The following is a 24,615-nucleotide window of genomic DNA, read 5'->3' on the forward strand; positions in this document are numbered from 1 at the left end:
AAAAATCAATGAAACTTCTGTTATTAAATTTTGTGATTAGTTGAAATAAAAAATTAATTTTATCCAAACTTTCTGCATTGTGAAAGCACAAAGAAACCGCATTAAATGGAAAAAAAAGTTTTCCATTTATTATTGAAGGCAAAAGTTCTTTATGGAAGAATATATTTTGAGTATATTTTTAACAGCAGTCTCAATATGAATACTGCACTGTCATTTAAAAAAATCTAGAAAATTGCTTAAACTCTTATTTGTACCATTAAAAACATTAAATAGAGGTATTTCAATTTCAGTCTTAAAAAGTCATTATTGAAGATTTAAAATTCTATTAAAATTGAAAAGTAATATCAATATCTCTCACATATTTCTTCAAACACTACCGTGAAAAGTACCTCATTTTTCCACGTTTTCAAAATATCAGAAACAGAAGGAAAAAACAGATTAAGAGTGGATTGAGATTGAGGATGCCAGGCAGCCACATTAATTTAGACTTTCCTAAAGACTTCTAAATACTACAGGGTGCATAAGAAAATTGCATAAACAACACTGGGTTGAAAATGCCCTTGTGTTTTTGGGCAGCAATAATGGAACCAACTGCTTTCTTGTCCCTTTAGTCCATATCTAGGGTTGGCCATTACATTAAAAATTACTCTGCTCTTCTTATTGGCAGAGAGTAAATCTCTTTCAGGATGCAATGATCTGACAGGTCTGTTTAGGATCAGGAAAAACCATTTCTTTTTCTGTGGAACTGGAACATGGTCTGGGATTTTCCATCTTGCAGCATCAGGGAAAGAATTTCAAAGTTTCTTATATTAAGGCTGTGAAATCTCTAGTAAATTCAACCCTAATTTGGTGTTTCGTGTTAGAAGTAAAATTCATTATTATTAGAAATCGAAGTCATGATTACTAGACCTTAAAACTGTAAGATGGAAAGATCTGAACTCTTTTCTTGCTTCCATTGTTCTACTGTGTGTGAAGAAAGGAAAAATCACTAACCCTGAGCTACTATTTAATATGTGTACATGGCAAGGGAAACCATAAATATTTGGGCCTCTGTTTTAGAGATAAAGATAAAAAAACTTGGATCAAGATTTCATAGTGGATATTCATGTCTTTAATAACCCTTTTTATTATATCAAACCCTTTGCTATTTTTAAAGCAAAAAGTTTTTTGCCAATTATAAGCTGAAAGATCAAAGTTGCCTATCCTGAAGTTTTCAAAATTTAGCCTTATTTTTTAATCTACCCTGCTGGAAGATATGTTTCAGTATTTTATTACTGCTAAGTGTTCATATTTTTATTGTTAAGATGTAAGTGTAGGACTGTCTTCAGATGTGGATTAGGAATGAACATCAGTGGATGTCAGGAAGATGGGGATAGATCCTTCCTTGTGCCCAGCAACAAGACAAGGGGCAGTGGGTACAAAGTGGATCACAGGAAGCTCGAGCTGAATATGAGGAAAAATGTCTTTACTTTGTGGGTGACATAGCACTGCAACAGGGTGCCCAAAAAGGTTGTGGAGTCAGTCTCCTGTCCTGGAGAAATTCAAAAGTTGTCTGGACACAATCCTGTGCAATCTGGGATATCTCAGTATTATTTCAACTGTGTCTTGCCAGTTACTTCATGCACTCTTACATATCTCTCACTGATTGTGACTTGTTCAAGAAAAAGATGAAAAACTGTTTGTATGATCATTAACAAAATTAGGATTATCACAAAAGCGAGGCCATAGCCTCTTAGAAGTGTATCATCAATTAAATAATATGGTATCAATGTGTGGTAATAAGGGACATACTGTGGTTCACAGTAGAACTGTGGTAGAACTTCAAAGACTAAGTAAACAATGTTTTTCCATCTAGAAGACCATTAATAATCATGCTAGTCCTAAAATCACTTGACAGACTTTGAAAAAAGAAAGGGTGAAAATCCAAGCAGTCATTTAAAAATCTTGTGTGGCTACAAAATAAGCCTTGACCTGGATGTTTTGATTTGCAAGTGCAAGAATGCAAGGCTGAACAGAAGCATAATAAATTAAAGCAGTTAAATATGTCATCACTGAGAGGCAGCAACTACAAGGTTGCAGAAGCAATGTCTTACAAAGGTTTTTGCAAAGGTACATGTTTCTCTGCTTGCACTACTTGATAAAGAAAACTTACTTTTTGGACTTTAAAAACTCTATTAAAAAATAATTCCTGCTATTGGTTTTTAGCTTTAACTGAAAGCTACTATGTATTCTCAACATTCCTACTAAGTAAAAAATGGTAAAAGTCTTTACTGGATTATAGCAGAGCCAGCTAACCCTGAATCTCAGATCCATATAGACATAGCATTACTCAGTATACTATCTTAACTGGTTTATACCTGATGAGCAAGCATGATAATTTTGTCATCATTTGAATACTAACCAATTTATCTGTATATCTGTATACACATTCAGGGCATAAGATTACTATTAGAAGAAGAAACCTCCAACTTTTTGGCTTGAGAAAAAGAGCCTACAAGTTCTTTTTGTTTCTCAAGGGAAATAAAAGCAAAATTACTCAGAAAGAATCCCAAATTAAGAGAAATCTTACCCTCAGTAGTAACAAAGAATTCCAGTACATTAAAAAAATTTAAAATCTCCCTTCCCACACTAAGAGTAAGAGAAAAGAACAAGGATCTCTAGGTCAGCAAATTCATTCCTTCATAGCAACAGGCAACCACATAGTTTAAAATCTTTCATAAACTGCCTTTAGCTTATGAAAGGCATTTTCATTAAATCTAGTTCTTGAAATGTGTTTTCATTATATGAAAATGTGATTGAGTTACTTGCCTCTCACACAGCTTTGGAAATTTCTCTGCAGCTTAAAACCCTTTTCCTCTCCAATCCAAATGTATTCTTCAGCAGTCTTAACTGTCTCATTTTACACAAACCTTGCCCTTAGGTTTACACAATCCTTCCTTCTGATGATCTTCTGGTAGTCTATGTATTACAATTCCTAAGTAAACCAGATCTCTGATATTTCTTGGATGGCAAAACAGTAGATAAATTTTACTAATATCATAATTTGATTTTGCATTTTCTGCAAATGCATATCCAAAACTGTCAGCAGTCACTATTTACATAGTAACATTAATGCTACATTATTTCAATGGAAATACCCTTTCTGATACAATTCTGTAATTGTTTTTCCTTATTCTGTGATTTTGCACAAGAAAATTTCAGTGACAGATTGGTCTTTTACCTCCTCAGATATTTCCAAAAGATGCATATATTTTCAAGAATATGAATACCAGGTAATGTTACATATATAAATATAGTGCATTATACTGTATAACTTTTATATTAATACAGGTTGAAACCCACCCAGTAAAACCTGATGGATATTTCTGTCATCTGTCCAGCCAGGTTTCCCATCCACCGTTTTTCACAGAGCATTCTCTTTCTGGGGAAAAGTCTATTATCTGTATCTTCCCCTGACCATCATCCTGTACTTGAGTGACCATCCCACTCAGAAGCACATTGAGGTACAAGAATGGATGTAAAATTGCTATACAAAGGGGTGATCTAAAATTTGAGAGCTTTCCAATTTTCACTCTCTTTTAGAAAAAACCCTGTGTTCTTTAGTGAGATCACCTTATCATCGTGATTGAGTTATACCCACAGTTCTCATTAGTGATTCTAAATCCTCCCATCCATCACCCTCAACAGACCTAGAAGCTACATTAATGTTGAGACAGTGAGGAATCAGGCCTTCTGGTCATACTTATACATTTCTACATAAGTAGCACTTCCAAAGGGCTCAGGATTCACCACAGGCTTGCTGTACTTTTTATTCTCACTTCCAGCAATTCATGATTTACCAAAAAAAAAAAAAAAAAAAAAAAAGCCTTGAGTAAAAAAAGTAAAACATTGACCTTGTGTGACCATTTCTTCAGTTGCACCATTGGAACTCCTACCAGTATTGAAGACAACTGTGCTTGCTGGATGCGCTGATCTGAACCAAGAACTGGTGACAAGCAAAAAATCTTATCTCCTCTTTGTGTGGCAATCCTTACTGCATAAGGTAGAGACTAAACACAACCTAACTTAAGGTTTCTCTTCACCCAGACAAGCTTGGTTTATACTAACGCCTACAAATTTACAAACCACAGCTAAAGTTCCTTTACTAGGAAACAGGTTTGACTTGGTTTTAGACTGAATCAAAAGAATTTCAGTAGGAAATCCACCAAAAAGCAGTCCAAAATCACTTGTGCCTCAAATCCTTCTACAGAGAAATGATCTTTCTGTTCAGACGACTGTGGAGTTTTCAGCTGAAGATATGGGAGAAAAACTCTAATAAAATAAGCTGGTACTTCATAATAAGCATGACAAGGCTTAAGTATCTGCAGGAATAAATGGTGGGGTCTCCTTAACCTAAAAATTGAAAAATTTCAGATTTATGGGCAAGACCAGACTGAGAGCAAGTTTCAGGACATGACTATTCGTAAATATGAATTATTTGTCAATACTGTTTGGGAGTAGGTAAGAAGTTATTTTAAATCCATCTATGTAGCTTTCTAGAATTCTGTCCTCAGCAAAGTTACTTTAGAATTCCAGAGGGCTTAAAGGTTCAAGGAAGTTGTGAAAAATATGTTCAACCAATCAGAAGCCCCTGTTTTACAGATAATAGAATTTAAAAAGGTTGGATTGTGAAATACCACATTCCATGAAGTCATTCAGATAAATAGCCAGTGTCTGGGAGAACTTTCTTAGAATTTTGGAAATAGTGATAAGACTATACACAAACTGTATTAGAAACCTGTAAAAAATATAAAATGCTTGCAACACATTTAACTGTGGATTGAGGGGGTTATTTGTACACCTATTAGAACTGAAGGATAAAAATTCTTGTCTCATTAGCCTAACCTGGCTTTGTTATCCTGCAGTCATTTGCTCCTAATAATAATCTCAGAGAGAGAGAGCACTCATAGCTTTTATGCTGCTAGACAAAAGAATTGAGCTTACGTTTTCCAGCCTTTCCTTTATTTGAAACAAACTAAAAAACCCCGATCATTTCAAAAGAGCAGTTTTCAAAAAAGATTACCAAATGAACATTTGTTATAATTTAGCTAAGGTCTTGCTTCCTCTATTCATTCCTGAAGTTCTGCCAACTCACATGTCCAGGGAAACAGATGTTTCTCTGACTTACTTTCATCATATGCCCGTAGCTTTATTTAAAACAAAAAACAAAACCAAAAAACACAGCCTGGAAATGTGCCATGTTTTTATCAAACAGTTGTTTTGACAATTATTACTCTTAATGGCATTCATAAGAAATGAAACCTATCATTGCACTGGGTATCTGCAATAGGATAGTTCATAAGCTAGTCTAACTTGAAGAGTTTGAAGTTCCACAAGATGCAGTACTGCTATGAATCTTTGAAAGCAAATTCCTATAAACTTTGCAAAGTAATGTCTAACACAGAGGTCTCATTTCTTGCAAGACAGAAATGATGAAGAATATCCTAGGGAAAAGTTTGAAATTATAGCATACAAACACTGGCTATTCAACTACAACATAAGCACACTGACAAGAAAAATTTCATGGAGTGTAACTATAATTGTTTCAGAAATGTCTCAGAAGCTGTAACAGATTCAATAAAACTCAGAGATGACTACAAAGAATCTGTTCCACTCCCATAAAGACTTGCTATTTTGCAGAAGAATTTTCTAAATCAAGAGGAATCTGTCTCTTTGTAATAGTGACTACCCAGTAAACATGCACGACCAGCAGTTGCAACTGAGATGGCCTTTATGTCAGGATCAGCCTCCACTTTCAGATATGACCTGACCAAGCAATTCTAGAAGGGGAAAGGATACCTCAAAACCTCTAATAGATCTAAGAACTGTAGGTGTACTGACCCCACAAGCACAGAGATGGTTACCATAACAATGTACACTTTGTCTAACACAAACTACTTGTCTGGAGCCAGGACAAGGACAGCTGTAGTAAGGAATACAAGATTATGAACAAGCACATCTAAACAAGGGACACAAGCTCACACTTTAGCTGAAGTAGAAATACAGACATTCAGTGCCCACTTTTACAGAAGTATCTATGACAGGGATCCTCTACTAAAGGAAGATGATATCTAGGATAAATTTCCATAAAACAGCCAGTTAATAAAGGATTCCTCCAATCAAAAGTTACACTTGGTGAAGATGATAATAAAGCAGTAGGATTTGGTTATATCTGTCAAAGACAGAATAATCAAACACCTTTGCTCTTATTTATGGTTTCTAAGCTACTGCTTCCCCAGTATTAATTTCTGACTGTATTTGCATATATTGGATTTTGCACATCAGACTAGAATCCTTTGCATGTGGTAGCCCTGAAATCTATATGGTCTAACAACCCGATATCTTGTCTTCTTGGATGATTCAGGTCAGGTCCCCATTCTGTCCTGTAATCAAGATCATAATCAAAACAGAAACAAGGAACAGCATCCATTTTGGACCCTACTACTAAATCAGTTCTTTGAGAGCTATTAAGAGACCCAAAATGCAGATGCACATCATAAATCAAATATGGCAAGTAGCACTATAGATATATCTTTTAACATATGCCTGAACATTTAGGTATTGCAGAAAGTGAATAATGGCTGTGAACTAATTTACCGCAAACCAAACATATCAGAATTGCCAAATGGCAACAGAGGATGTCCAAAAGAAAATTTGATGTAGATAGCCCATAATTCCAGTTGAGGTAACAAGGAAAGAATATAAGTCTTTTTGAGCCTCCTTCCAAGACTGAATCAATAATTCATCAAAATGTAAAGAAACACTGATTTCCAGACTATATAAACACCTTGTTATTTTTTTTCAAAATATTTCAACAAAACAAGATTTAAAAGAAAATGGCTTCTTGTGAATTTTAAGTATGCTCAGAGGTCCATGTAGGTGGATATGCTAAAATATATATTTTCATGGCTAAAGGTAGAAAGCACACTTAGGTACAGAGATGGAATTACAGAACAAAGTTTACAATTTTAAATCTGAGATTAAATATAGGCTCACGTTGCCTTAAATTTATATTAGAATTAGACTTCCTCTATTTAAAATGAAGAAATTATGTAAAAAGTAAAGGAAAATATTTAAATGAAAGGAAAAAGATTATCTCTTTCAAGAGGTGAGTGTTGAGAAAGCACAATGTGGGAAGGAAATGGATGATGAGGATAGTAATTCAGCTCTGAAAGATGAACAGATCATGACCTATAAAATCCATCTCCTAGGCAGGATAGATCTCTGAGATACTCTGCTTGTCAAAAATGTTAAGCTAAGGTACAACCAGTTAACCACAAACTTTGGACCCTGTTTAAGTACTAAGTCTTTTATCTATTTAGTTGTCCATCACTTCAGAATGTAGAGTTCTACCTGGTGCATGAATATTGTGGGACCTTTCCAGTGTCAAGATAAATGATGTTCATTGCTACTCCTGTGACCACAAATCTGACTGGTTTATCTTTTTTTTTTTTTTTTATCACAGAAAGCAAAGAGGTTGGCCATGGATGGTTTACCTTTTGTAAATCCATGTTGATCGTTCTCAATCACCTTCTCTTTCAGGCAGCCAGAATTTGTTTTAAAGGGACTTACTACATGGTCTTCCAAGGGCCAGAAAAAAAGATTACAAGCTTTTCCCTGGATTTTGAGGACTATTTTAAAGATGGGTGTAACATATGCCTTTCTCCAGTGCCTGTAACCTGCCCCAATTTCCTTGACTTCTTGGGTCGGTGATCAGCCTTGCAAAGACTTTCACAACCATCAGATGTACCCCTCAGGTATCATGGGCTTGTATGACACAAGCTGTCTCAAGGAATTCTTGACTCAGACCTTATCCACTGTTGGTAGATGTTGGTCCTTTAACTCTTTCACTAAAGGCAGAGCCTTGATAAAATTTAGTGAAGATGGAGGCAAAATAAGGCATTGAGCATCTCAGTCATATCTGTGACTAAATCATCCACCCCATTCAGCAACAATTTCCCTACTAGGTCAGGCTACTAATGAAGCTCTTGTTATGCTTGATATCTCTTCCAAGTTTGATTTCCAGCTGACTGCTGGCCTTCCTGACAATATTTCTTATGTGCTCACGCTTCTAAATTCCTCCTTTCCAGCCAGCTTCTAGTTTCACCTCCTGTGTACTCTCCTTTTGCATCAGAGCTCTATAATAATTTCTTTTTCTGGCTGAACCACTCTCTTGCTACATGTATATTTTTCCTGTTCCTGCACTTGGAGAGTGCTGTACTTAAAAGTCTGACACCTTTTAGAACTACCTTGAAGGAACACATTTGCCTCCCATGGGATCTGACTGATCTGTTTCCTGAATAGACTAAAATTTGCACTCATTCTGCTACTCTCAATCCTCACTTCCCTCAGGGCCTTGAACACCACTGTTTCATGGCAAGTACAGCCAAAGGTGCCATTAATTAATCACATTCAAAAATAATTCTTGCCTAGTGGTGTCATTAATTAATCACATTCAAAAATAATTCTTGCCTACTGGTAAATAACAGATCCTGCTGTGTGTCAGTCTTAGCTGTCTCATCATATTTCAAGAAGTCATCCCCAGCAGTCTTCAGTAATTGTCTTCCCTGCATGCATCCCACCTTGTTGCACTTCCAGAGATTGTCAGGAAGGTTAAAGGCCCTCATGGGCAACTAGGGTTTGTGATCCAGATACTTCAAGGTGTTTAGAGAATGCTTCTTCTTTTCCCTCACTCTAAATGAGTGGCCTGTGACACCACTGTGACTCTTCTCTCATCCTGTCCTGCATGCTATCAACCAGACTATCTTCCATCCCACTGAGGAACTTAAAAAATCTGAACTGCTTCTTCACAGAGAAGGCAACATTCCCTCCTTGCTTTCCCTGGCTACCTTTTCCTAGGAAACTGTCTATTGCAGCACTTCTGTCTTACAGTGCAGGCTGTCCCACCAAATCTTAGTCATTCCTTCCAATGATGTCATAGTTTTGTGATTGCATGTGGAGTAATGTCTACTCCTAGTTGCCCAAGATGTATGCATTTGTATACATATTTACTTGAGGTGGGTGCTCTTATCTCTCTTTTTTGTCAGTGAGCAGCCATTTTCTCTTGACCTCATCCATCACTACTTCACTTAAATGTGGGCCATTGTCTCCCTCACATATCATTCCTAAAGGAGTCTTTTCATGTCTCCTTTCACAGCCAACATTGCAGATACATCCAGCTCTAAAATTATGAAGCCTGCTTATGTGTACACCCCAATGTAAATCTGAAATCCTAATTAAGCTGCTGTCAGTGAAGTTCTTGACATGTGCGATACCCTCAACATCACACATTCATAGCAGGGGACTGATTACATAGAAGCATAAAGTTCAAGATCATAACCAGGATGTCACTAAATCTTTCAGGTGTATTACATACCTTGAAAGAATTAATTTAAATCTGTAGTCTGATCTCTTGTTACACTAAAAGCTGTTACAGTAGTCCTATTTTCAGAAACCTGTATCAGTGTTTCTATATTGAACTCTAAAACTACATGTTATTCTGATCTTCCTAAAAAAAACATTATCTATACCAAAAAACCCCAGAAACAGTGTAAATCAACCAATTAAAAATGAAAATGCAGCTTGCTAAAGTAACAGGAATATAGTTGTAATTATTTAAACTACATCTATACTGAAATATTTTGTTTAAGAACATTTCTAATACATTCAAAAATCCTAAAGGCACTTAAATTATTTCAAGAAGAAATAACAAGAGTTGGGTACTCAGAAAATCACCTTATAGCATACATACATTAAAATATAGATGTCTAGCTGAAGATATTAAAACTATGTACTTCTGCATTACATTTAAATATTTTCATCCATATTCAAAGGAAAAATCTTTCTCAAAACTTTTGATTTATTTCCCAGGTATCTCAAAATCTTACCCAGAAAGTCCTTCAAAATATTCTTAGACTTCATTTAGCTTTTAATAATTTAAAATCCAATCATTATTGCACAGCGATTATATGCAATTTTACATCCCATTAACCCTGCTTTGTTTTAATTATAAAGATCCTTTGTTAGATTCCTTTAAATGATCCAGTTTATAATTTCAGGTTATCCTAGGGAGCACTTTAATTCAGCTGCACATTCATCAACTGTTTATGTCCTGTTAATTGTTGACAACTGCACAATTGCATTCTCTAGCTATGATTGATGAATTGCATTCACAAGTTTAGCTATTAAGCAGAATAAATATTTATAACAATTTTCAGTTAAAGGATTGTTATCTTTTTCCCCAAAAGGGTAAATTAAAAACAAACAGGCTGATTTCAAAGATGAGCATTTCAGTAACACACACACATACTTATTCTAAAACTCCTTTCTGAGAAAAGTATAGGGAGGAACATGTGCCCAAGGGCAGTTTGATTAGACATTCCTATGACTGGATTTAAGAAATGGTCCTTAAATGATTCTTATTTTTGAAAAGTCATTGTTAGAGGGGATTAGAAGGTCCACTGGTATCTTAAAATCTGACTGCTAAAAATATGTAGACATAGGATTTGCTCAGAATGTTCATTTTATCAATAATGAGCATAATAATATCTGATCTCAATATCCTGGCTGAGAAAATAACAAGGTCCAAATGGTATTGCATATTACTATCTAAGAACATAAGCTAACTATAATTATTTAGTCTGTTGCCAGGTACAATTTCTTGTACAATGCACAGTACATGACCCACTCAGGTGAGCCCTATTATGGTGTAAAATCTCATATTTGCCTTTCATAGAAAGAAGAATTTCCAGTGGAGGGACTTATGTTTCCTACTGCTATATAGCACTATAACTTCACTGCGCACAGGGAATCCAGAAGCATTTGTACCAGTCAAATTCTGGGTAGTAACAGACTTTTTTTTTTCTTTTTAATGCTTATACTCCTATATTTCTATACTCTGATGTTTTCTAAATTTAATTTCAAATAAAGGCATGATTTAACCACCAAAATATCAGCTAGACAAAAAATATCATACAATAAAGAGAAGACTTAATATTTCACTTTAATAACTAGATATCATCAGTGAAAAAAAGAAATCACACATAAAATGATAAGATCTCTTCAACAGGTGTATTGCTATTTCTTATTTTTAGCTGCACATAACAAAATGCATAGATTCAAATGGATTTAATATATTGGCTAATACAAATCAGACATTGCCTAAGTGGTTTTCTTTGTCTTGGGTACTCTCTTACCAGAAGGGCCAGAAAGTCTCCCTTTGCTTCCCAGCTTGGTGGCTGGAAGTAGTGAGAAACAATGTACAGAGTACAACACATAGAATTAAAATTACTTGAGGATTGATTAAAAAATTTCATAAAAAATTTCAAAATCGAGGAAGCTCATATAAATGCAATGTCATGTGGGGTTTGCAGGACTCAGATTGTCTGTAAATTCTAGATAAAATAATAATGAAATTATAGTACAGAGAAGTATGTCTGTAAAATGAATGCTGTGCTCCTAAAACAGATGGAGAAGCAGATGGTTTTACAGATTGGGCTCCCTGGACTCTCTGGGTAAAACAACCTTGCTGCTCTGGAGAATGGTGGTTCAATTCTCAAATAACCCTAAACTTAGACATGGTCCAAGGGAATTCTATTTCCTTCTGTCAATAAACAAAAGTTTCAAAATTTACACACTTATAAATTAAATATGTACTATATAAAGTATCTATACAATAAATCTCTTAATTAACATGGCCTTTTCACAATCTTTTTGGAACAGATGGTGAGGAAGTGTATCACCCAATGGAATAAATGCAAAATTACTACTTGTTCAAAAGCTTTAAAATTCATTACCTTCCTTCATTGATGAGCTCAATAAATGCAAGTCCTGCATTCTTCTGAATAGAATTTTGCCATTCCTAAGAAGATAAAACATAACATGATCAAAACCCAAGGATTTTAAACCACATTTTTGAAGCTGACCCTGGTGACTTCCTAAGGAGATTGAATTTGGGCAGAACTTCTTAATTCCCCCCCCCCCTTAAAAGAATGATCTGATCATTTAAAAAAAACTGTAATTAATTCAGATTTTCAAATAAATTTTGGATGGCCGTGTCTTCTTTTTCACCCTTAAGCAAGCTTTAGTTTCCTTGTCTAGAGAATAAGAAAACACATCTTGTTTCTTCAGTTCATGCAGTCGCCCAATGAACATTAGTGCAACAAAGTACCTTCTTCATGTGGCTTCACTGCTACACCTTGCACGTTTTATTATAAAGGACAGGCAATAATCTGTATAAAATCCACCCTCATGGAGTTCAATTTTTGCTTCTTTCTGATTATAAGTGAAAACAAAACCAGTCTATGATAACAAACTATTTTTTTAAATTGATTTACTGTTACCATGGATTTCCAAGATGAAATTTCAAAGTAATCTAAACCACCTAACTGATATTAAATTTAACAGGATTTTACTTCATATACCACTAAGAGAAGTTTCAAAATGCATCACAAATAGCTTTTGTCATACAACCCACTGTTTCTATCACATCAAGAATTCTGATACTTGAGATGAAAAAGAGTTGATCTCTCTCTGACAAGTAAAAATTACTTTCTTTTGTGATAATTCCTTAAAAAATTCTTTAAAAGCAATAATAATTTCCTCTGCATCACAATGAAAAACAAAACAAAGTACATTAGCTGATTACAGAGAGAGTTCCTAGACTAAGACTACATGTTGTCAATGGGTAGATGGTTACAGTTACAGAACTATTCCTTTAATAGATTAATTTACATTTATTTTTTTTTCCAAGAGTAAAAATTCAGGCAGAAATTCACAATTCTTGTTCCATAATATGAGTGAAAAAAGATGGCTTTCCATAGATAAAGGAAATTTTCTCAAAGAAGAGCTGTAAAATCTAGTCACTAATCAGCAAAGTTCTTCTTACTAATTACACAAATTTACAGATATGACCAAGTCATGCATCTTAAAAAAATCCCAACAACAGCAATCTAATATTCATGATTGGTTTTATAAAAGACAAGCTACTAAAATACTCAAATAATGAACATTCTCTTGACCCGTGGCTGAGCAGGTAACTCCTGGTTAGGGAAGACAGTATCAGCACCCAAACCTGTAGCTTGTGATCTAGAAAACCATTGTAACAAGTCCTTTCTTCAGTGATGCTTATTTTGTTATTTTTCATATCTAGTAACTGAAGCTAATGATATCACTTAAATCATCTGTGTAGAGTAGAAAATCACTCTGAGAAGCTAAGAATGAAAGAATTCAATTACCTAAACACAGGCACCTTGAGACATTTTAGGAAACAAAAGGTCTGGGTTAGAGATAGTATTCAAAATGTAGCATTGTTTTTATCAGAGCCTTTTACTGTACACTATACAAACCACTATCAGCATTTCTTTTGAGATTCTTTTCTGCACCACAGCTGCTATGACTTTGCAGTCAGGAAAGAAGTTGACAAGAGAGAAGAGAAAGGAATGAAGGTTTCCTAAGACAGGTCGAAGAAAGTATGCTAAATAAATTTTTAAAAGGTAACAGAGGGTCTTTCCTGTGTCTGAAAAAGCCCAAGAGATTCTTGCAAGTATTTGCCAGATCTTCCAGCTCAGTCTCCGATTCTGCAGGACATCCAAAATGGCTAACTAGATTTTATGGGAAATATCTTAATTGCCTAAAAAGTCACTAAGAAGATACCTATATGGAAGTAACAAAACACTTCTTATATCTCCATAGGTGGAAAATCTGATTGATTTATATGAAGTAATTATTCATGATAAAAATGTTTGATACTTGCTGAACTATCTACCCAAAACTAGTGAAAAACATAATGATGCAGAACCTAGAAAGAAATTAGGATTCATGGTTCATGCATTGTTTCACTACAAAGTAGCTAGGACAAGATTTATTTAAGACTCTCAACCCCCCATTAATCCACAAATAATCATTAGGGTCACAATTTTATTTCACATTTAAGCATAATTTAACAAACAGATTCACTATCCAGAGGCATTACCTATATATGTGAAGAGGCACCTGGTTTTCTTTTCTTCCATTTTGTTTTTAAAAGATGCATTGAAAATATTTTTCAATGCCAGCATTACAGTTGCCTTTACAATGGCCATTCATGTTATTGTATGTACTTTAAGAACTGGATTGAGATGTAGAGCAATTTTGTTTATATTCTCTCGGATTCCAGAGGAATCTTTCTCAACACCAAAATGCAAGAAGCTGAAAAACAAACACCAAATGAAATGGATGCAGGGACAGTAGTTGGAAGATTTATGCTACAGCAAAGTGGAACCACAGCATAGTCATTTGGTTATTAGCAGCTAAGTGCTTGAATGACTACACTACATCTCACGTGGTTTTGGTGTATCATGAATCTTCTGAGCCTTAGAGCAAGAGCGTGAAGCCTTTTCTGTGCCTCAAAAATGATGGTAGCAATTAGGTGCTGAAATAACAGAAGCCTTTGACAAAATCATGTATGAGACAGCTACTTCTATGCAGGAATGCATGGATCTCTCTTCCCTTGGGGCTCCTGCTTGGTAGGGCTGTGGGGATGACTCAACAAGGTGGAGTGTAGAAGACTCAGGGCTGTCTAACACTGACAGTGTTCAAGAATAATGACACCATTTCTTTGTACTAAAAACAGAACAAAAATTTAGATTTTAACTTTATTGAGAAATAAATTTAAAAATTGTCTTCATGCATAATTACCAAACATCATGACTTTAGACATTCAGTTCAATTACTTCCAGTATAACTTTGTTATAAATAATTTATGTTATGCAAAATTCTATTAAATTCTATTAATAAAAATGTACTCATTTATTAGGATAATGGAAATTGCCACATTCCTTAACTTCTTCTCCTAATCTATTCTGTCATTGCTTGAAAAGTGTCAATGCATAAAGAATGCCTCAGTACCATCTCCTTAAAAGAAAGTTCAGGCTGAAAGCTGTTATGAAACTGTTCATGCAGAGGACGGGAGATGAATACCACAGTACAGATATTGCTTGAAATTCAGGGGTTTTGTTATAAAACACAATACACATTCATTTACTCTCTGATATCATTACAATTTTTACTTTTGAGTGTATTTTCCAAGTCCTATGTCTTTAAAATTCTCGAATCTCCAGTACACATTAAAAAAAAAAAAGAAAGAAAAAAAAGGAAAAAAACAGTCCAGGCATCTTAAATTGATAATGGAAAAATTGCATTGGAAAAAAGTAGTGGAGGGGTCAAAAAGGAAAAAATAGACTCGGCATGTTAAGAACTTCTTCTTAGTTTATATTATATTTCTTTCCAAATAATGCTTTACTTACAATTTTAAAATTTTTATTCATGATGTCTAGAACATGTCTTTAAAAAATCTTGTGATAATGTAGTATAGTTATTAAAAAAGGAATTGTGATTCTCAGAGTTCTCTCACCCTTTCCACTTTCTGCAAGGAAGTTTAAATTTGTATCAAAAATTTCAAGTTTCTCAAAGGAGTGCAGTTACTGAAATGGAGAGATACCTGGTGTAGTAATCATCCTACAATTCTCCTTGAACTACAGGTGCTACTGTGTCAATCAATTCTATCTTCATTGGACTTCTCTCTTCTCCATGCCTTAAATATATCTGAGGTTAATTTGTTTTTGAAAATACAAATTAATATCTTAAATTGCCTAAATTAAAGGGCCTTTTCACTAAATGTCATACTGAACATTTAGTGAATTATCTAAGACAATGATAACTCAGTTGACACCTCAATTCTTTGATCACTGCAGTGTAATTAAAACTTATTGAGACAGATGGAATTCTATTATATCAACTTTCTTCTTTCTAGACCCTTGAATATATTTGGTGGAAAATCTTGTATGGAGCTGAACAGGCGCTAGCTTTCATGTGGAGAAGGAAATGGAAACTATAAATATGTGTTTGCAATTCACAACATGCATGTAACATAGCTTGGGTTGAACTCCATGATGTGGAGTTACCTCCCAAAATCACCAATAACTTCCTATCCAAAAATCACCAATAACTTGCTTTACTTCATTTAGGAGGAAATATTCAAAAGAAATGTTACATGATGTACGAAATGTTTTGTGGTTTTTATATGGCAGAAAATTGTGTCCATTAAAAGCAGGTAAAAGCAGGCAAAAGCAGGCAAAAACAGGAAAACTGATTTCAAGACACAGTCTCATAAATTTTTGAGATGATTATACTGTTTTTAAGACCATAGATTTGTCCCTTCCAGTCCTAGAAGAATTTACCTAAAAATATTAGAGTCTGAAAACCTTGCATTATTGTTTGGAATGAGAATCAGATCTAAGAATTCCAGTAACACTGTATAATTCTCTCATACTCACATATATACTGCTGATAAAGGATAAAAAAAAAGTATTTTTGGTCTACTATTTCAATAAATTTGGGATCAATTTTAGGCTTTTGTAATTGCTCATCCATTTTAAAAGTGGCTATTTCCCACAATAAGCAAGTTGCAGAATGACTGGCAACATCCTTCTGGAAGGAAAATCTGCAAGTATTGGAATGCTCTTGGCCTCTGGTCAAATCCCAGAAAGGAAAAGAACGCAAAACTTTCATACCACTATTTATGCAAATGTGAATTTAATAAAACAATGGTAATAGAAAGTTTTAGATTACAGTTTCACAGGACTACAGCCTCATTTCCCTCTATTCTATTGACTTTAAATAATATGTTAAATTTTTTCTTTCTTGGTAGCACAAAGACCCCATTGCCCTTCTGATCATCTGTGGTAATTGGCCAATTTATCTTGAAAATGGTGTCAACATTCCCAGAGGAACATTTCATTGGTATCTTGGAAGAAAAAACAAAACAACCCAAAACTACAATTGCAAAAACATTTACATTATTCAAACAACACTAGAGAAATGGCCAAATTTATTCAGAAAAGTAACCTTCATCATCTTATAGAAATTCTGCATATCTTCTAATACAGACAGAAGAGATGTACAGGATACACATATCTCCACAACTTCTAGAGCCTACCTCCTGACTGGAAAATTTTTTTCAATTAAGAGATGCTAAAATTATTAGTAACAACATGTATGCGATGCATGGCAATTTATCCTAAACACCAGCCCACTTTTTACTCAACCACTCTTTGATATTAGAGACAGATAATTAATTTGAACTAATTCTTCCCAAAATAAATGAAAATCAATCAATCAATCAATCTATCTTTGGATGTACAGAAAAGTACTACTTATATTGTCTCCATTATAGTGAACCCCCTGAAAGCTATGGTATATTTATTATTTATGATGAGTTCCAGTAATGAGCTTAGTATCTTTTTTCAACCCTTCAAGAACTACCAACTCACTCTGACTTTCTAGGTATTTCCTCCAGGTCTCAGATCCTTCTCAATTGTGTGGGCAGATTTATAGAGATGTCAGGGGAAGACAACTTGCCACATTAAATATAGAGAGGTTGATTCTTACAATTTCCTTATTCTTGCCATGAATCCAGAAGTTGTTCAGATCAGCATCTCACTTGTGTGTATTCCTTAATATTTTTGACAAAAGTACTTTGACAAGGACAGGCAAAAGAAAGGGCCTGAAGTCCCTTGATAACTCTGATATAATATAAAAAACATCCTGCTTATTACTAAAAGCAAAACACAGAATTCGTTTTCTAAATGTATGGGAATCTGTAAGGACACCTCACAGAATGATGAAGAAAGTAAAATCACTCAACAAGTAGGAAAGAATATACTAATGGTTTCCATTTGAAAGTTAGATTATCAGAAGCAGATGATCAAGAGATGAAGACAGATTGGGCTGGAAAACATTCCACGCATGGACAATGCAAGAAAATTCTGATAACTGATAAACTGATAAACTTTTGGAAAATATCTGATAAACTTTTGGAAAATAGTTTTCCAGATCATTCACCAGAATTCCTTAAATAAGGTAAGAAATGCCAAGGGTGGGGGAAGGGGGGGAAGTCTTAAAAAATAGCCACAAAACACCATCTCCTCAGAAAACCACTTAATTTTAGAGAAAAAAACAACAAACATATAAAGGGAGAATTTTTTTGCCTTCTCCTGCAGCTTGTACTGGGGTTCATTAAGGAAATTACACTAAGTGTGTATAACAACCTATTTGTGTATAGGCCATGTGGTGGATTATGAAGAGCCCAAAATCAACATTAGAACCTAAGTATGTGTTTAAGCTGTACCATATTTGATACTGCATAAGGAAACAGAAGAAATATCCCCTCCCTCCCTCTTGATAGACCTTTATGTAGTCCAAATAGGATGAGAATATTATAGAAAGTACTCGCTTCACCTACAAAAATTGTGATTTTTGAGACTATGGTAAAATATGAAGATACAAAGCCTCATTTTGGAGCAACATTGCTGAATATTTCATATAAATTTCTAGTGCCTTGTCCAGCATATGAAAATCTGTGTTTTTTTCATCTATTTTAACTTCTTGCTCTTGTTCTAACTTCTCCCATCAAATGCCAAAATTCCTTTCTTGTATCTTGACTCTTACAGAAGCAGCCTGTGTTTCCTAGAGTGCCAGCCATCGATCTGCAACCTGCTATAAGCTGTTGGTATTGTGGCTACCTTAGAAGCATAATCAGTTAAAAATGACTTTTTTACTCAGAGTTAACTTTTAGTTTGATGTAGCTGTTTCCACCATTGCATATTCTGATGAAAGGGATCAGCAACAATATGGAGCTAGACATGGAGAAGTTACAATACATCTGCAAGTGTGATCTTGGCCAGAGAGAATCCTAAACTGACCACTAAAACTGTAGCCTAAGAGTGTGTTTCCGTTAGATGCAGAGATCTGAATTTACCGCTTGCTGCCATGAAAACACAAGTTGTGTTTTCTCTTTTCTCCTCTGTGCCCCCAATTTTTCAATCCTGAATCTTTTTCTTTAAGTAGCTCTGGTGGCTTTTGAACAAGGCTCTTAGCTAAAGAGCCACTAAACCAGGGAACAAATGTCTGAGCAGTTTTCATATGTGTTTGTGAGTTAGTCTGGCAAATATCACCACTGGTACGAAAGTGGGGTTAGCAGAGAAGAAGCTGCAGGATGGAAGTAGTGTAGGAGATAGAGAACTTTGTTAAGATAAATGTTTTAAAGATATGCTGGAAGAAAGGATTATTGAAGCAACAAGTTTCTGTATGTTTGCACGTGTGTTTCTATGCATCATTCCCCTCTATAAAACCAAATTTTAATTCAGACTTTTTCAGTCATATTATATGCAGATTTGTCTCCTATTTGCAATAGTTTAAGAACAGAGACAGTGGATAATGCCACAGAACAAATGCAAAAACACAAGCAAAGGTAAAACACCCAACTTGTTTTGTGATCAAGAAAAGAGAGATTAAAAAATTATATCCTCATAGGAATTTGCTTAACCAACCCTAATTTCATCATTGAAGTTATATCAAACATAATTTCCTAAGTAGATTAAGTGACAGGGTTTTTTTTTTTCCTTAGATTTAAGGGAAGCAGTTATTATTTAACTTATCTTCAACCTTTCCTATTGTGGTTGGTGTCAAAAAGACAATAGCAAACACTTGTGTAACTGTTCTACTATCACAGTTATTCTGAAAGGGCAATCACTTATTTAACAAAAATTATAGACTATGAGAACTCTAGGAATACCTCTGGAAGGAGATCAAGAACTACAATTAAAGTTGAATCTAATACTAGCAACAAGAGTAAACAGACAAGAAATATTACAAAAAAAGGAAAATCTATAATGAAAAGTAAAAGGTTTTTGCACAGCAGAGCTGGACAATTCCTCCTTAAACTCTTAAAGAAAGCCTTGAATACAGTATGTTTGGTGTCACAAGTTGTGCATTGTGCTTCTACTATATGAATTGTACATTTCAAGGCATCTTCTGGTCAGCTGCAGGGAACAGAAAAAGGGGGTTTTTATTTTGGTTTTTTAAATTTTCTTTTTCCTTGGTTTCTGTGTTGATCAATTGCCAGTTACTGAAGAGCTATCCCATACTTTGAGGCAGAATGTCCATCTAGATGTGCTGGTGTCTTCTGAAATCCCTGCAGTGCCTGGTTGATGGGTCTTTATTCTCAGAGATAAAACAACCATCAAATTTCCTCTCTGAGGATTCCCTTTGAATTTACACCAGCCAGGCACATCTTTGGGGTATTTTTTGTTCATGTGTTTTTACACCTCTCTTGGAGTGTGATTAATTTCTTGATATTGTTCCAAATTTTTTCTGCCACTTAGGACAACGCAGCATTTGCCCTTATAATAATTATATTTTCAAACAGATTGAGTAACAAGATGTCTTAAGTAATAAAGCAGTATTTTCTTTTTAGGAAAATTAATTTCCCTTGTAAATAGGTAAGATACAGAAAAATACAAGTGGCATGAGATAAAGCTCCTCTGGGACACAACTACTCAATTTTTTCAGAAGCTGTCTCCCCAAAGAGAAGAATCTGCAAAGGATCTGGAAGCAATTAGAAACTATTGTAGTGTTTTGGTTAGGGAAAAAAAAAGAAAAAAGAATATGAAAAAAAGTAATTGAAATCTAAATCTGATGTAAGAAGGAACTACACTGCAAAAATTGATGCATTTTTCTAATACTGCATGGTTTATTGAAGAAATCTGCCACTCCAACAGCAACACAGCTGTGACATGCTCAACTAGGCTGAGGGAACAAAGACCAGCTAATCAAGCACAGATATTGTCAAACATAACACATTTTCATCCATTTTATGTAGAAATAGACTAAATCCACATAAAAAGGCATATCATAGGAAAAGTGAAAATCATTATATGTTTATTATCAATTATTTAGAAAAATTTTTTCAAGTGCTCGGAGGTGTGATTATGGTTTATATAAATAAAGAGAATAAAGCTTCAATTTAACCTAAATTTTAATCTAGTGCAGGAGGTGTTACTAGGAAAAAGATATAATACAAGTTTTATCTTCCAGTATAAGAAAGATTCTGAAAACACAGACTAGTGCTTTTTGTTCTTTCCCAAACCTACAAATGAAGTACCATCCATATAGGAGTTCCTTAAAACTTAAAATGTATTTTTCACAGAAACTCCAAATTCCTTTGGGGGAAAGGCTTGATTGCATATTCCTCAGAGCCTAAAAGGCTGCCCATATGAACTGAATTATCCATGACATGTACCTTCAGACATTTGTAATGTGATATTTCATGTAAATTTAGACCATACCTTGGATGTGAGCCGCTGGCAATGTTGATTTTATTCAGGAGCTCAGATAAGAAAAAAAATTCTGACATCCTTGCTAATCTGTAGTCGTTAACATGGAATTTCCAACATAAAAAGCATAAAAGCATCTAATTTGCTGTAGCAAATGAAAGGAAAACAAACTTTGCACTTCCCTTTCCTTTTCAATGTCTAAAGTTACTCTGTTCTGTGCAAACAAAATTGTACTTTTCAAAGGTTTTTATTATCGCCATCTATCTTTTGAGTGACACTTTTCAAACTTCCCCACATAATCTGTAAAATGTCATTCAATTTGAATATGAAGGACTTACCCATGTTAGAAAGAAAAGCCCTATTTACACTGGGATTATTAAAAACCCACAAACTATATACTTGATGAAGTCTTTCTAGTTCACATTGCTTAATTTGTCATAAGGAAAAACTCGGGTAGCGCTTCTTCTTCTCTATATAGATAAGTTATCCTCACTTGCTGTGGACAACATCTCCTATGATCCTAAGTTCTGCTAACATTAGGTTGGATTATGATATTTGGCTGTCATTTTCTTCTAACCATTTTATGTATTAGTATTTTCATAGCATTTATCTCATGTTTTCTTCCGACAGACAGTTTTAAAATGTAAATTAAAAAAAAAAAACAAATACAAACTCCCCTGTAGAAGAATAGAAGTACAGAGTGTTTTGTTTGCACCTATAGGATAAACCACTATATTCTGTGGAAATGCTACTGTTCAGAAGAATATTCCAGAGGTCAGAAAGGTGAGGGGAGGAGGCTGCAATTTGCACCACTACAGCCCCCTGTTGACAGTTCCTGTAGAAACAATTACCCAAGACTCCCCCAACAAATACTACAGCATTAACTCCTGAAGTACTTCTTAATAAATGGACATCCAAAGACAAAATCCTCCTTATTTAGAAGACAAGGAAACAACCCTGAAGTATCAGATGGGGTATAAAAATGAAAAGCTTGCAATTTCCTCAAGTAATTAGGTAGATGGAAAAGAGTTCTTTCAAGCAAACACTGAAGAAAATAAATAAACATTTGAAGCTTCAAAATTATTAGGCGCTTCCCATTAGTCCAGGTATAAAGTGAACCTTATTTTTAAAATACTTTGAAATAAAACCCAGCATATATAGGAGTCATAAAAATAACAAATTGATTTTTGCTGCATTTGTTACGTAGCTTTACTGAGATGTCTAAAGAAAGAGCAGTGCAGAAAGAGCTTAAATTTCTCTCTCTTCCTTTCAATCAATATTTGAGGCAAAGTTTCATCTCTAGGGCCCTTAATGGCAGGAATTCCTGGAGCCAGCAAATGAGTAATGTTAAACCTATGATTAGATGATGAGGCCATCAAAGACACTAGACCCTAATGCTACATTCCACTTTATTCCTGAGAACTGCAGTAAAACCAAAGGCTAGGGAAGAAAGGACTGAAACATTCTTTCCCTTGAAAAAATGTTTCAAGAGCTGCTAAAAATAAAAGAAAAAAGTTGTATGACATGAACATTGAGCTTAAAAGCTTTAATGGATCTTTTGGAATTTTCTTGGAACCCAAGACTTCACCATTAGGTAACAAATTTTTCAAGTGCCCTGCTAGAGAAGGTTTGAAGTTGAAATCCCACTGAGGATTCCTGCCAGGGATGTATTTTTCTTTTATGTTTCCCTAACTGATATCCCTCTAAAAGAGGAAGAAAAGAAAGGAAGAGGAAAAAAAATACAAAGGAAAACAAGATTTAATGATTTCCTTATGACACAAGCTTGAAGAAATGCAACCTACAGACAGGCAAGGTAAGTTGGAATACTCAACCCCAAATCTACTTGTAAATGTTTATTATTTTCAGGTAAATTTCTCAAAAGTAGATTTTCATTTCAATTGTCCCTAGAAACGCCTTTGTTTACAGTTTATTTTTGGTATAGGCTGTCAATATGAAGTAGTGAATGCTTAAGAAAAGCTACAATTTTCTTTGATAATTATGTAATAAGTTAACCTGGGCATTTTATATACAAACTTATTTTGAGTTGAACTGGTATTATAGTTTTATGAGGAATGTTGAACAAAATGAAATGCTGTTAGAAGTTTTTAGAGAAGTATAAAAACTTACAGAGTTATTTGGATCTGTTGGGAAATTCTAATTTTCTTACATTCTACAAAGTGAACAAAGTTCTAAAGTTTGCTGATAACTTCTTACTGGCATTTTAAATTAAAAGGGTATATACACAATATTAGCCATTAACATTTCTAGCAAAACAAATAATATGAAAAGTGAGATATAAATAATCCAAATAGTATGAGAAACTGGTTTAGCTTTCAATATTTTATTTTTGAAAGCATTTCACAACATTAATTAATTTGGATTTCTGAGGAACTCATTACTGCTGTGTTAAAACCCCAATAATGACAGAATTTTTATATATAAATGTTCTGCTTCTGCCAGTTCTTGAGGACTACTTAATCCATGTTCCTCTGCTTTTTATATAGTGACACCTATGTAAAATATTCAATGTTATGTCATGTATATCAAAAGTAATAAAGTCAGCACAAAGTAATGTTTTAAAAAATCACTAATTAAAAGAGAAATTCCAACATAAAATTATGACCACAGTATCCTACTTACATATTCTAAATAAGAACAGGCTTGCAGGAGAGCTCATACACAGAGAAAACGCATAATGTACATCCATACCTTTTTAGAACATAAATGCAAATATACCTTGTATACCCTGTGAATATAGAAAAACTACAGAATTAATCTCTAAAAAAAAAAATCTACAATTTATGTATTACCAGAAGAAATTAATTTTTTTTTTTTTGTAATGAAATGGAAGAATGAAACGAACTGCCAGATACAATTCATTGGCTGACAGTGATTACACAAGGAAATTAATCCAATCAAAACCAGAGAATATCTTACCTGTGAACAAAGCAGCATAACCAGTTCAACCACTGAAGTACTTGACTTCATACAAACAAGACCTGCAATAAACAGTCAAAAATTAGTTTAAAAGATGGTGGTATTTTGCTATTATAGCTCCATCATTCCATAAATCCATAAAATATATAAATGTATATTTTTTATAACTCAGAATAAAAGAAGTTTCAAGCACAATTAACTGAGACTTTCAGCTTCAAGAATATCTAAATGTTCATAAAAATCACCTGGAATAATCTAGACCAGTTCAGGACAGAATGTCTTCTAATTATTTTTGGCATTTAGCATAGTTATTTAAATAAATAAATAAATAAATATTGGGATAATCTGAAGCAATTTACTGTATGATAAACATAAGTTAACAGCTTTTGAATAATAAATAATGTATATCCATAAGAATAAACTGATCAGTTAATAACAGGTAAAGAATAAAGCCTCTGCTTAGACATTATTTTAATTTTCATCTGGT

At 34.2% G+C, this 24,615-nt stretch overlaps 1 protein-coding gene across 5 annotated transcripts in view; it reads right to left on the bottom strand.

The window, feature by feature from the left end:
* Positions 1-24,615, bottom strand: part of NBEA (neurobeachin) — a 458,173-nt gene that overhangs the window by 222,982 nt on the left and 210,576 nt on the right. For all 5 annotated transcript variants that reach the window (XM_054514098.1, XM_036391661.2, XM_036391637.2 and 2 more), the window contains 2 exons: positions 24,129-24,190; positions 11,835-11,899 (listed from right to left, as the gene is read on the bottom strand). In XM_054514098.1, the coding sequence (XP_054370073.1) occupies positions 11,835-11,899; positions 24,129-24,190 (127 nt within the window). The remainder of the gene's footprint in view (positions 1-11,834; positions 11,900-24,128; positions 24,191-24,615) is intronic.

This window comes from Molothrus ater, chromosome 2 (genome assembly GCF_012460135.2).
Source record: "Molothrus ater isolate BHLD 08-10-18 breed brown headed cowbird chromosome 2, BPBGC_Mater_1.1, whole genome shotgun sequence".
Classification (NCBI taxonomy): Eukaryota; Metazoa; Chordata; class Aves; order Passeriformes; family Icteridae; genus Molothrus; species Molothrus ater.